The following is a 15,119-nucleotide window of genomic DNA, read 5'->3' on the forward strand; positions in this document are numbered from 1 at the left end:
CATCCTGAAGACCTCCAGCGCGGATCCGTCCTCTTCTTCCGACGACTTCCCGACGAATGACGGTTCCTTTAAGGGACGTCATCCAAGATGGCGTCCCTCGAATTCCGATTGGCTGATAGGATTCTATCAGCCAATCGGAATTAAGGTAGGAAAATTCTGATTGGCTGATGGAATCAGCCAATCAGAATCAAGTTCAATCCGATTGGCTGATCCAATCAGCCAATCAGATTGAGCTCGCATTCTATTGGCTGATCGGAACAGCCAATAGAATGCGAGCTCAATCTGATTGGCTGATTGGATCAGCCAATCGGATTGAACTTGATTCTGATTGGCTGATTCCATCAGCCAATCAGAATTTTCCTACCTTAATTCCGATTGGCTGATAGAATCCTATCAGCCAATCGGAATTCGAGGGACGCCATCTTGGATGACGTCCCTTAAAGGAACCGTCATTCGTCGGGAAGTCGTCGGAAGAAGAGGACGGATCCGCGCTGGAGGTCTTCAGGATGGAGCCGGTCGTCATCGGAGATAGAAGATGCCGCTTGGAAGAAGATGGTTGCCGGTCCGGATCTACTCTTCTTCCCGCATAGGATGTAGACTTTGGAGCCTCTTCTGGACCTCTTCAGCACCGGATGATGGATCGCCAGCCCCCGCTTGGGTTGGATGAAGATTTTGGAGCCAGGACGGATCGGTGATACCTGGTGAGGTGAAGACAAGGTAGGAAGATCTTCAGGGGCTTAGTGTTAGGTTTATTTAAGGGGGGTTTGGGTTAGATTAGGGGTATGTGGGTGGTGGGTTGTAATGTTGGGGGGGGGGTATTGTATGTTTTTTTTTACAGGCAAAAGAGCTGAATTTCTTGGGGCATGCCCCGCAAAGGGCCCTGTTCAGGGCTGGTAAGGTAAAAGAGCTTTTAACTTTATTAATTTAGAATAGGGTAGGGCATTTTTTTATTTTGGGGGTCTTTGTTATTTTATTAGGGGGCTTAGAGTAGGTGTAATTATTTTAAAATTGTTGTAATATTTTTCTGATGTTTGTAAATATTTTTTTATTTTTTGTAACTTAGTTCTTTTTTATTTTTTGTACTTTAGTTAGTTTATTTAAATGTATTTATTTGTAGGTATTGTATTTAATTAATGTATTGATAGTGTAGTGTTAGGTTTAATTGTAGGTAATTGTAGGTATTTTATTTAATTAATTTAATGATAGTATAGTGTTAGGTTTAATTGTAACTTAGGTTAGGATTTATTTTACAGGTAATTTTGTTATTATTTTAACTAGGTAACTATTAAATAGTTCTTAACTATTTAATAGCTATTGTACCTGGTTAAAATAATTACAAAGTTGCCTGTAAAATAAATATTAATCCTAAAATAGCTACAATGTAATTATAATTTATATTGTAGCTATATTAGGATTTATTTTACAGGTAAGTATTTAGCTTTAAATAGGAATAAGTTATTTAATAAGAGTTAATTAATTTCGTTAGATTTAAATTATATTTAACTTAGGGGGGTGTTAGTGTTAGGGTTAGACTTAGCTTTAGGGGTTAATCCATTTATTATAGTAGCGGTGAGCTCCGGTCGGCAGATTAGGGGTTAATAATTGAAGTTAGGTGTCGGCGATGTTAGGGAGGGCAGATTAGGGGTTAATACTATTTATGATAGGGTTAGTGAGGCGGATTAGGGGTTAATAACTTTATTATAGTAGCGCTCAGGTCCGCTCGGCAGATTAGGGTTTAATAAGTGTAGGCAGGTGGAGGCGACGTTGAGGGGGGCAGATTAGGGGTTAATAAATATAATATAGGGGTCGGCGGTGTTAGGGGCAGCAGATTAGGGGTACATAGGGATAACGTAGGTGGCGGCGCTTTGCGGTCGGCAGATTAGGGGTTAATAAGTGTAGGCAGGTGGAGGCGACGTTGAGGGGGGCAGATTAGGGGTTAATAAATATAATATAGGGGTCGGCGGTGTTAGGGGCAGCAGATTAGGGGTACATAGGGATAACGTAGGTGGCGGCGCTTTGCGGTCGGCAGATTAGGGGTTAATAAGTGTAGGCAGGTGGAGGCGACGTTGTGGGGGGCAGATTAGGGGTTAATAAATATAATATAGGGGTCGGCGGTGTTAGGGGCAGCAGATTAGGGGTACATAAGGATAACGTAGTTGGCGGTCGGCAGATTAGGGGTTAAAAAAATTTAATCGAGTGGCGGCGATGTGGGGGGACCTCGGTTTAGGGGTACATAGGTAGTTTATGTGTGTTAGTGTACTTTAGAGTACAGTAGTTAAGAGCTTTATAAACCGGCGTTAGCCCAGAAAGCTCTTCACTCCTGCTTTTTTTCTGCGGCTGTAGTTTTGTCGTTAGATGTCTAACGCTCACTTCAGAAACAACTCTAAATACCGGAGTTAGAAAGATCCCATTGAAAAGATAGGATACGCAATTGACGTAAGGGGATCTGCGGTATGGAAAAGTCGCGGCTGAAAAGTGTGCGTTAGACCCTATTTTCAGTGACTCCAAATACCGGCGGTAGCCTAAAACCAGCGTTAGGAGCCTCTAACGCTGGTTTTCACGGCTAACGCCAAACTCTAAATCTAGCCGAGTATTTCTATAATGATATATTACTACAGAATTACAGGTATACCTCACTTTACAGCGCTTCACTTTACAGCGCTTTGCTAATACAGCGCTTTGTGGAGCTGAAGTTCAACCTCCAAAGATTTTGAAACAGTGCTGTAATCTTCGTGAGATTGTGAGAAAAGTGACTGGCAGTTCATGCTGTTTACTGCATTACAGTGCAATCTGTGTCTCAGTGCTATAGTCTGGAAAATTTTACTAGTTATTGTCACTATTTTACAGGTACAGTATTTATTGAATACTAATTGAGTACTGTGCTGGTGTTAAACTAAATGTAGCACTATTGCACCCCTAATAAATGTTAGTTCAAACATGTTTTCAAGTTTTTAAACACACTGGCAAGTTAAAACTGCCTTGTTTCACTTTAAGGCGGTTTTCACTTTACAGCGGGGCTCCGGTCCCTAACCCGCTGTATGAGCGTGGTATACCTTTACATCAGACTGCTACTCACAGGGTATGTATATGAGATAAGATGATAACTGGAAAAGGTGGAGATATTATATCAGAATATGAACTAAAATATTAATTAATCTCATACTGAAATTATGAATTAAAATCCTTTAAAGTCCCCTTATAGAAACGTGACTTTTGGGTACATCTCTTAAAGGGACACTGAACCCAATTTTTTTCTTATGTGATTCAGATAGAGCATGCATTTTTAAGCATTTTCTAATTTAGTCCTATCATCAAATTTTTCTTCGTTCTTTTTCTATGTTAATTTGAAAAAGAAGGCATCTAAGCTAAGGCGCCAGCCAATTTTTGGTTCAGTACTCTGGACAGCACTTGTTTATTGGTGGGTGAATTTATCCACCAATCAGCAAGTACAACCCAGGTTGTTCACCAAAAATGGACCGGCATCTAAACTTACATTCTTGCTTTTCAAATAAAGATACCAAGATAATGAAGAAAATTTGATAATAGGAGTAAATTAGAAAGTTGCTTAAAATCGCATGCTCTAAATCAAGAAAGAAACAATTTGGGTTCAGTGTCCCTTTAAGACAATATCAGTGGGAAGTGTATATATATATATATATATATATATATATATATATATACAGTATATGTGTATGTTCTATAGATTCAATGTTGTATACATACTTAATCAATATACTCATGTCTGGTATTGAAATACACATGCTCAGTTAAATTAAAAAATAATAAGTATACTGAATAGAATATACATTTATGAAAATCTATATTGTTCTGTACTTTAAAGTATTTTGCTGGCAGGACTGCATTCCTACTCCTGCTGCTGCCCCCGGTGTCCAATATGAGGTAATACAGCCAGAGATATTCAACCATGGGGGTTGGATTACAAAGTGGCGTTACCAGTCAGCCAATGAGAGCTAAGGGTGTAACCAGATTTTTATTTGGAATGATTAGATAATGAAGGAGTAGTTTTATCATTGATATAAGCTGCTACACGCTTTTTCTCCACTTTCACTTTTCCTTTCCAATCTCCCTCTGCCCCTGTTTACCCTCTCAGAAGTAACAATCTCAGCTCTAATGGGGTCCCTATAGCCCTAGAGGAATAACATATCCTTGCTCTTTCATGGATTTATAATATTCCTTTAGATAATATTTGTAAACATTCACTCACTAAATTTCACTCGCCAATGTTAAATTTCCATTTGCCAATGGCTAGTGGACTAGTGGAAATTGGGCCCTGACATAGAGTTGAACACTACGGAGCCCTGCTGGTTTCATTCATAAACATTTGTTTTTATTGGTGGCGTGAGCACGCTGTATTATAAGGCTCTCTCGTTTTAAGTATTTTGCGTGCACGCAACAGTCACTAAGGTGTGTGCGCGATGTAACTATAAGAAACATGGCCACATTCTTCTTCCTGATGTTAAGTTCATGTGACCGGATGGGTCACGTGAGCCGCTTAGTTATCCGATCATGTGCCGAATACACACACGTGACCCAACTGCCAACGTCACCAAACTGCTCAAGTGATGCTATCTCAGCAACAAGGAGGTGGCCATATTGGATGACCAAGCGTGAGAACGCTTTAGAAAAACATGGGAAGGTTTTAAAATAAAAAATGGAACACTGCCACCAATCAATATTTTTTTTTACGAATGAAACCAGCAGGGCTCCGGGGAACACAGATCAAAGCAAAGTCGATAACCAGAAGACATAGTTCTACAAACCAGGAGACCAGGATACAGACAGAAGAAGAGCACATCCATGTTACTAATGATCACAGACATTGATTGAAACAAAAACTAGTTATAAATAGCCGTCAAATTTGTGCCAAATACATACATGGAACTGACATCGTGTCGCAATCAATTGCACGCAAAATGTTTGCCACCCATGTTTTTGAAAATGTATAATTTAAAAGGGACATAAAACCCAATTTTTTTTTCATGATTCAGATAGAGCATACAATTTTAAACAACTTTCCAATTCACTTCTATTATCATATTTTCTTCAATTTCTTGTTATCCTTTGTGGAAAAGCAAGAAGTTAAGTTCAGGAGCGTGCACGTGTCTGCAACACTATATGGCAGCAGTTTTGCAACAATGTTATACATTAGCAAGAGCACTAGATGGCGGTGTTCTGGTAAGAGGGCGAACTTTGGAAAAGAGCGAACCATGTCACTTCCTGTGACGTTCCATCAGCTGTTATACAAATTTTGGACCTAATACGCATGCGTGACAGCGTCATCACATACCTGGCCGCATACGTCACTGCTAAAATATGTAGAGCTGTGAAATTCAGGAACCCTTTCTAGAGCGCATGCGTGGGATTTTGTATCACAAATGGTGCGCTCATGGAAAGCTGTTTATTCGGCTCCTCTGCAATATTCGGAACTCCGCCCCCCACTGCAACTACTCCCATTACTACTTTTACTACTGTAAAGCTGAGTCTCCGTGCATGAGAAACAGCCCCCCCCGCCACTCGGCTATAGCCACTGCTTCTTCTGATGATTCAATGCATCTTTTTACAGGCTCCGTTCAATGTCATTATCTTTCATAACATAATGACATTGAACGGAGCCCGTGAAAAGGTGCATTGGATCAATTGTGGCAATTCCTGTCCGCCTGCTCAGAGCCATACATGGACCATACATGACACTGCTGACTGTCTGAGAAAGTGTAGTGTTTGAATACTGGTGGCCAGGCCTTTACAGCATATGTGCATATGCTACTGAAAAACATAAATCATTTTTGCTAATTAAATTATCTTGCAAAAATGCTTCTATGTGAAGGTGAAATGCGCCAATGCACCTTTTATTTTGACCTTTCTATCCCTTTTCAATGGAGGTTCTAGCACTTAAAGGGACATTAAAGACTAAATAAATGCTAGATAGAATGATGCATTTAAAGAAAAGATTAGTCTGAGGATAACAAGTAGATGTATTTTTTAAAGTTTCATTAGCTGTTTAAATATTGACAAAAGTATAAAGTTTTAGTGTCTAAAAAAACAATAGGAGCTGCCATGTTGTAACTTAGGTTACCTTCTCTGCTGTGGCCAATTAGGGACAGATATAAATAGGTCACTAGAGTGTGCAGCCAATGGCTGTAAGGAATATAACAGTGTTCTGCACTTCCATTTCTTACAGGAACTGAAAAGCTCACAATTTCAGAATGGAATTACAGGGAAAGGGGACAAAATAAATAATGAAAGTATATTGCAGAGTTTTATATATACATTCTATATATATATATATATATATATATATATATATATATATATATATATATATATATATATATATATATATATACACACACAATTTATCATTTTATATTACCATCTCATAGTGTTTGTCACTTTAATATGGGGGGGGGGGGGCAAACAAAGGTGGTCAAGATACAGCACACATGATTTATAAAGTTCTTTGCAGCTCAATGGGGGTCCTACATTGGAGGTGCATAACACTCCTCAGCCCCCCCATAGATCCATCACTGTCCCTTTTATAGAGGAATTGTTTTGAGTGTACTGTCCCTTTCATTTGTATTCACTATACCCCCTTCAATGCATAATGTAAGGTAAGATTACAAGGCATTATAATATTATTTTATGACACAGTATGATATATGCTGTAAGATAATTGCTGCTACTACTGATACTGATGCTCCTCCTGCTAGTGATGCTACTGATGCTCCTCCTGCTGCTGCTGACGATGATGCTGATGTTGCTGAGCATGCGCAGTGATCCATTCCCGGCCGCATCACTCGGGTCATTCTCATTTTCCTTGGCTTTGTTTTACCCTCTTTTTTTTCACTGCAAGGTACCCAACCTCTGAATTGCAGGTCTGACAATATTCCTGAGCTTGACATCCGTTTAGTAACACGCAGGAGGCCCAGCTCTGAGCTGTCAAAAGGGACTATTTTCCTTAGCGGACGCTGACAGGGCGGTGCTGCTTTGAAGCCATCTTTGGACCATTTTGGTTGCTTTGCTGAGTTGTCTGTGCAGAGATCCATCTCCCGTCGCAGAATGGATGAAGAATACGATGTGATAGTGCTGGGCACCGGGCTGACAGTGAGTACAGGGTGCTAGGAAGGGAGAAATACTCTGCAATAACCCGCACAAGATGCAATGCAATTGGTTGCCATAAACTACTCTGCACCTTGCTTGATGGGGCGTTCTGCAATTAGGGAGAAAGATATATTTTCTATGTTTTTTTTTTTTTGCTGCTGTGAAATGTACTGCAATTAAATAGCTGAGATGCTCTGCGGTAAGCTATGGTGCAATGCTCTGCAGAGAGCAAGAAGTAGCAGCTCCCCCAGCTAATGATTGAACATGAACTGAGTGAAATGCTCTGCTATGAATTAGGTAGGGTGTTTGTTTTTTTCTTAGGATATTGAGGTCACAATTAATTGAACTGCTAGAATATCTGGGTGTGATGCTCTGCAAAAAGGTATAGTAGGATGCTTAGCAGTAAGCCTTAGGGATATGCCTGTTCTGTAATGATATGGATAATGCTCTGCAGTGAGGGGTGAGCTTTTCTGCAATAAGGTGAGGGTAGGATGCTGTGCTACCTACATGATTATTGAAGACAGATTTGATGAGATGCTCTGCATTGAGAGGTTTGCTTTTGACTAGATGCCTGTAGTGGGGTGGGGCTACTTGGTTTGTGCTTAGTGCTGTGTTGAGATGCTCTGCAGGCAGCTGGGGAGGAATAATTTATAATGAAATTGAGATGCTCTTTAGGGAAGTGGAAACATAAGCTGTACCATGAATATGAGTTAGATTCTCTGTAGTGGATGAAAGGCCCTAAATGACACCATCTCAAGTGAGTTTTGATGAGATGATTTGCACTGGTTCAAGAAAAAAAAATATCCTGCTACAAAAGGAATTTAGATGCTCTGCAGTGAGATGATTTGCAGCAAATAGGGGTAAAGTGTACTGTAGTGGGAGGTGAGGTGTATACAGCAATACAAGGTGAAATGCTCTGCAGTAATATCAGTTGAAATACCATGAATAAAAATGTCTGTGTGCAATGTGCACAGGTACAAATAAGTGTAACTGGGTGTGAGCGTCACTGTCCATCCTTCCTCACTCACCATCTTTGCTGTACATGTTCAATAACCAGCTGACTACACATCCTATATGGGTTTGTTCTGCACATAAACATGACCAGCTCTGCTGCATTTGCTGAAGAATAAAATGAGAACAGAGACATAAAAGTTATTAAATAGAGTCAATGAGAAGGAAATGGTAAACAGCGCACCAGGAAACAGAATGCAAGTGGTAGATTAGGAAGGCCTGGTCAATGAGATATTTCTTGAGTTAACTATTTAATACAGGGTCATACTGGGTAGATTTGAAGCAGAGTAGTTATATCAGAGATACCGTATGTAAAGAGCAGAAAATCTAGTGCAGGGTTTCTCAGCAAATGATATTCATTTAATGATTCAGATATAACATTCAATTTTTTTAAATGTTTCCCAATTTGCTTCGTTTAACAAAGTTGCTTCATTCTCTTGTTATCCTTTGTTGAAGGAGCAGCAATGCACTTCTGGGAGCTAGCTAAACACATTGGTCAGCAAAGTACTAGCTCCCATTAGTACTTTGCTGCACATGAGCCTACCTAGGTATGCTTTTCAACAAAGGATACCAAGAATACAAAGCAAATTAGGTACTAGAAGTAAATTGGAAAGTTGTTTAAAAGTATATGCTATGTTTGCATCATTAAAGTTTAATTTTGACTCTTCTGTCCTTTTTTAAGAATCCATAAGAGTTAAATATAGTGTGGGTTAATGCCATACTTAAAGGGACACTGAACCCAAATTTTTTCTTTCGGGATTCAGATAGAGCATGCAAATTTAAGCAACTTTCTAATTTTCTCCTATTATCAATTTTTCTTCGTTCTCTTGCTATCTTTATTTGCATCTAAGGTATTTTTTGGTTCAGACCATGGAAAGCACTTGTTTATTGGTCGGTTAAATTAATCCACCAATCAGCAAGAACAACCCAGGTTGTTCACCAAAAATGGGCCGGCGTCTAAACTTACATTCTTGCCTTTCAAATAAAGATACCAAGAGAATGAAGAAAATTTGATAATAGGAGTAAATTAGAAAGTCTGAATCACGAAAGACAAAATTTGGGTTCAGTGTCCCTTTAAAAATAAAGGCTGAAATAAGATTAAGTTTTTATAAGTATTTTTTATACACACTGCCACCAATACCTGCATATCCTGTAGTGTGTTTGCACTGTAATACTGAATAATTTATTTGTCTTATAAATCTTTACTATATTATCAGCAACTGAAACCTAATTGCTGCTATAATTTAGATATTATGGATTTAGAAGAAAATAATACTTTAATATCCATATACATATATATATTCATTTTGTTTTAGAATATTATCACCTATTTGGGCACATGCTGTTAAAGTGGTTCACAGCTTCTTTAAAGGGATAGTTTAGTTAATATTAAACTTTATGATTCAAATAGGGCATGTAATTTTAAACAAATTTCCTATGTACTTTTATCATCAAATCTGATTTGTTCTCTTGGTATTCTTTGTTGAAAGCTAAACCTAGGTAGGCTCATATGCTAATTTATAAGCCATTGAATGTTGCCTCTCTTATCTCTGCATTTTGACAGTTTTTCACAGCTAGACAGCGCTAGTTCATGTGTGACATATAGATAACATTGTGCTCACTCGTGGATTTACCTATAAGTGAGCACTGATTGGCTAAAATGCAAATCTGTCAAGAGAACTGAGATAAGGGGCAGTCTGCAGAGGCTTAGATACAAGGTAATCACAGAGGTAAAAAATATATTAATATAACTGTGTTGGTTATGCAAAACTAGGGAATGGGTAATAAAGGGATTATCTATCTTTTTCCACAATTAAGGAAAACTGTCCCTTTAACCAGAGCACAGACAACTTGTTCTAATGGAGCCACTATGGGAAAATCTAGTCAAGCAGATTTCTTATAACACAACTATATTATCAACCTAATTATACGCAGATCACTATATTTAGTGACAAAAGTTGTATACTAGGCACTAAATATAAATGTTTCAGATAGATCATGCAATTTTAAACAATTTTCCAATTTACGTGCAAGAGTTTACAGGCTATACAAATATGAGTCTGTAATTGGCTGATGGCTGTCACATGATACAGTGGACAGGGAAATAAAGCAATCTTTGAAATTTATCAGTAAAAAAAAATCTACTGTTAATTTGAAATTCAGATTAAAGGGACAAGAAACACAAAATTTTCCTGTCATGATTCAGAAAGAGAATACAATTTTAAACAACATTCCAATTTCCTTCTATTATTTTATTTGCTTCATTCTTCAGATATCCTTTGCTGAAGAAAAAAGCAATGCACATGAGTGATACAATTACACAAGGAATCTATGTGCAGCCACCAATCAGCAGCTACTGGGCCTATTTAGATATACTTTCCAACAAAATATATCAAGAGAATTAAGCAAATTAGATAATAGAAGTAATTTAGAAACTGGTTTAAAACTGCATGCTGTTTCTAAATCATGAAAGAAGATATTTAGGTTTCATGTCCCTTTAAGTGCTATTGCATTGTATTTTTATTGAGCATTTGTGGAATATAAAATTCTACTTTATTGAATGACCCTTTAAGGCTGGCTCTATGACCAGCAACCACCAGGGAGTTCCCCCCTCCCCCCAATGCTATAACCCTGTTGCCTACATAAAACCCGTGCTATTATATAAAATGATCTATAAACCAACCCAATCAATCCTGGCACTTAATGTACCAAACCCATTGACCACTGATACTTTACATCCTGTGTATTATTTTGCTAATTACATTCACTGACATCACAGCTGTCACTCACTCACTATCCTTCCTTGTTGTCCCGCCCTACAGTCTGTTCCTTTTACCTCTACTGCTCATCCTCATAGTCCATTGTCACTGTATATCCCCATTTAACATCTTTATTGCCCATCCTAATTGTCTGTCACTCCCAGTCCTTATAGAACAATATCACTGGGCATTCATATTCTTCATTAACTGACCACCCTCATTGTTATTCTGCTGACCAACCTTAGTGTCCATTTTGCCCTACGAACCTTAAAGGGGACATGAAACCCAAATGTATTCTTTCATAATTAAGATAGATCATGTGATTACCTTGTATCTAAGCCTCTGGAGACTGCCCCCTTATCTCAGTGCTTTTGACAGACACTCAGTTTAGCCAATCAGTGTAGACTCCTAAATAACTCCACGGAAGTGAGCACATTGATATCTATATGACACACATAAACTAGTACTGTCTGTGAAAAACTCTGAGCTAAGAGGCGGTTTTCAACGGTTTAGAAATCAGTTTGTGCCTACCTAGGTTTAGCTTTTTAAAAATACCACCAAGGGAACAAAGCAAATTTAATGATAAAAGTCAATTGGAAAGTTTAAAATTGCATGCCCTACCTTAATCATGAAAGTTTCATTTTGACTAGACTGTCCCTTTAAATTGGAAACTTTTTTAAAAATTATGTGCTTTGTCTGAATCACAAAAGAAAAAAATTGGGTTTCATATCCCTTTAAAGGAACTTGAAACCCAAAATGTTTTCTTTCATAATTAAAATAGAGAAAACAATTTTAAACATCTTTTAAAATTTACTTCTGTTATCTATTTTGCTTTGTTTTCTTGATATCCTTTGCTGAAGAGTAAACCTCTAAGCAGCAATGCACTACTGGAAGCTAACCAAACACATCAGGTGAGCCAATGACAAGATGCATATATGTGCAGCCACCAATCAGCAGCTAGCTCCCAGTAGTGCTTTGCTGCTCCATAGCCTACCTAGGTACACTTTTCAACAAAGGATACCAATAGAACAAAGTTAATTAGAAAATAGAAGCATATTGGAAAGGTGGTTAAAATGCATGCTCTATCTGAATCATGACCTTTTACATTTTGACTTTACTGTCCCTTTAAAGGGACATTGAAATAATTTATTATATACAAGCATATATTAGCAACACACAACTTTGGCATTATATTGCAGTCCAGGGACATACCCCTTGCCCTAGCAAATATGTTTATTTTATCTCAAGTGTTGTGGTGAATTAGGGATAAGTGATATCAAGCATTTACTGTGCAGCATGTAGAAGGGTCATAGTTTGGAATCCTACAGGATCCACTTTAATCTGTCTGGGGCAGTGGAAAAAAAGCACAATTTTCAGATAAAATACATAATTTTATTCATAACAGATCATATTCACTGTCTATCCTCACTGGTCATACTGTCAGTGTTCATTATCTATCCACTCTCATCTGACTGACCATTCAATTAATCTTCACTGATTTATCCGTATTGTTCTGCACTGACCAGTGTTACTGAATATGATTTCTGGCCATGCTTAATCATCCTAGATCAAATAAATGTTTTTCTGATATCATTAGGTCACATATATTTCTCACCTGATACACAGTTACATCACATATGCTGTGTTCCTATGAAAGCTATTACAGCTTATGCATTGCCCCTGGGTATACTGTTACATCACATACACTGCTCTCCTGGTGTTACAGCTTATGCATTGCCCCTGGGTAAACAGTTACATCACATACACTGCTCTCCTGGTGTTACAGCTTATACATTGCCCCTGGGTATACAGTTACATCACATACACTGCTCTCCTGTTGTTACAGCTTATGCATTGCCCCTGGGTATACAGTTACATCACATACACTGCTCTCCTCTTGTTACAGCTCATGCATTGCCCCTGGGTACACAGTTACATCACATACACTGCTCTCCTGGTGTTACAGCTTATGCATTGCCCCAGGGTATACATTTACATCACATACACTGCTCTCCTCTTGTTACAGCTCATGCATTGCCTCTGGGTACATAGTTGCATCACATACACTGCTCTCCCGTTGTTACAGCTTATGCATTGCCCCTGGGTATACAGTTACATCACATACACTGCTCTCCTCTTGTTACAGCTCATGCGTTGCCTCTGGGTACATAGTTGCATCACATACACTGCTCTCCCGTTGTTACAGCTTATGCATTGCCCCTGGGTATACAGTTACATCACATACACTGCTCTCCTCCTGTTACAGCTCATGCATTGCCTCTGGGTACATAGTTACATCACATACACTGCTCTCCTCTTGTTACAGCTTATGCATTGCCCCTGGGTATACAGTTACATCACATACACTGCTCTCCTGTTGTTACAGCACATGCATTGCCCCTGGGTATACAGTTACATCACATACACTGCTCTCCTCTTGTTACAGCTTATGCATTGCCCCTGGGTATACAGTTACATCACACACACTGCTCTCCTCTTGTTACAGCTTATGCATTGCCCCTGGGTATACAGTTACATCACATACACTGCCCTCCTGTTGTTACAGCTTATGCATTGCCCCTGGGTATACAGTTACATCACACACACTGCTCTCCTGTTGTTACATCACATGCATTGCTCCTGGGTATACAGTTACATCACATACACTGCTCTCCTGTTGTTACAGCACATGCATTGCCCCTGGGTATACAGTTACATCACATACACTGCTCTCCTGTTGTTACAGCACATGCATTGTCCCTGGGTATACAGTTACATCACATACACTGCTCTCCTGTTGTTACAGCACATGCATTGCCCCTGGGTATACAGTTACATCACATACACTGCTCTCCTCTTGTTACAGCTTATGCATTGCCCCTGGGTATACAGTTACATCACATACACTGCTCTCCTGTTGTTACAGCACATGCATTGCCCTGGGTATACGGTTACATCACATACACTGCTCTCCTGTTGTTACAGCACATGCATTGCTCCTGGTTATACAGTTACATCACATACACTGCTCTCCTGTTGTTACAGCTTATGCATTGCCCCTGGGTATACAATTACATCACATACACTGCTATCCTGTTGTTACAGCTTATGCATTGCCCCTGGGTATACTATTACATCACATACACTTCTCTCCTGGTGTTACAGCTTATGCATTGCCCCTGGGTATACAGTTACATCACATACACTGCTCTCCTGTTGTTACAGATTATGCATTGCCCCTGGGTATACAGTTACATCACATACACTGCTCTCCTGTTGTTACAGCACATGCATTGCCCCTGGGTATACAGTTACATCACACACACTGCTCTCCTGTTGTTACAGCTTATGCATTGCCCCTGGGTATACAGTTACATCACATACACTGCTCTCCTGTTGTTACAGCACATGCATTGCCCCTGGGTATACAATTACATCACATACACTGCTCTCCTGTTGTTACAGCACATGCACTGCTCCCTGGCTACATAGTTACATAAGATACACTTGTGATACTGCTGTTACAGCACATGCACTGCTCCCTGGCTACACAGTTACATAAGATACACTTGTGATACTACTGTTACAGTACATGCACTGCTCCCTGGCTACATAGTTACATAAGATACACTTGTGATACTGCTGTTACAGCACATGCACTGCTCCCTGGCTACATAGTTATATAACATATTGTCCAGAGACTTCTGTTACAGAGAGATGCACTGCTCCCTGACTACACAGTTACATAAGATAGCCTTGTGATACTGCTGTTACAGCATATGCACTGTTCACTGGCTACACAGTTACATCTCATACTCTCCATAGACTGCTGTTACAGGACATGCACTGCTCCCTGGCTACATAGTTACATAAGATACACTTGTGATACTGTTGTTACAGGACATGCACTGCTCCCTGGCTACATAGTTACATAAGATACACTTGTGATACTGCTGTTACAGCACATGCACTGCTCCCTGGCTACACAGTTACATAAGATACACTTGTGATACTACTGTTACAGTACATGCACTGCTCCCTGGCTACATAGTTACATAAGATACACTTGTGATACTGCTGTTACAGCACATGCACTGCTCCCTGGCTACATAGTTACATAACATATTGTCCAGAGACTTCTGTTACAGAGAGATGCACTGCTCCCTGACTACACAGTTACATAAGATAGCCTTGTGATACTGCTGTTACAGCATATGCACTGTTCACTGG

General features: G+C 39.3%; 1 protein-coding gene across 1 annotated transcript in view; it reads left to right on the forward strand.

The window, feature by feature from the left end:
- The first annotated feature begins 6,815 nt into the window (after positions 1 to 6,815).
- GDI1 (GDP dissociation inhibitor 1) overlaps positions 6,816 to 15,119 on the forward strand; it is a 71,745-nt gene continuing 63,441 nt past the window's right edge. The window contains exon 1 of the mRNA XM_053695684.1: positions 6,816 to 7,122. Coding sequence (XP_053551659.1) covers positions 7,078 to 7,122 — 45 coding nt within the window. The 5' untranslated portion in view covers positions 6,816 to 7,077. The remainder of the gene's footprint in view (positions 7,123 to 15,119) is intronic.

The sequence above is a fragment of the Bombina bombina genome, chromosome 12 (assembly GCF_027579735.1).
Source record: "Bombina bombina isolate aBomBom1 chromosome 12, aBomBom1.pri, whole genome shotgun sequence".
Taxonomy (NCBI): Eukaryota; Metazoa; Chordata; class Amphibia; order Anura; family Bombinatoridae; genus Bombina; species Bombina bombina.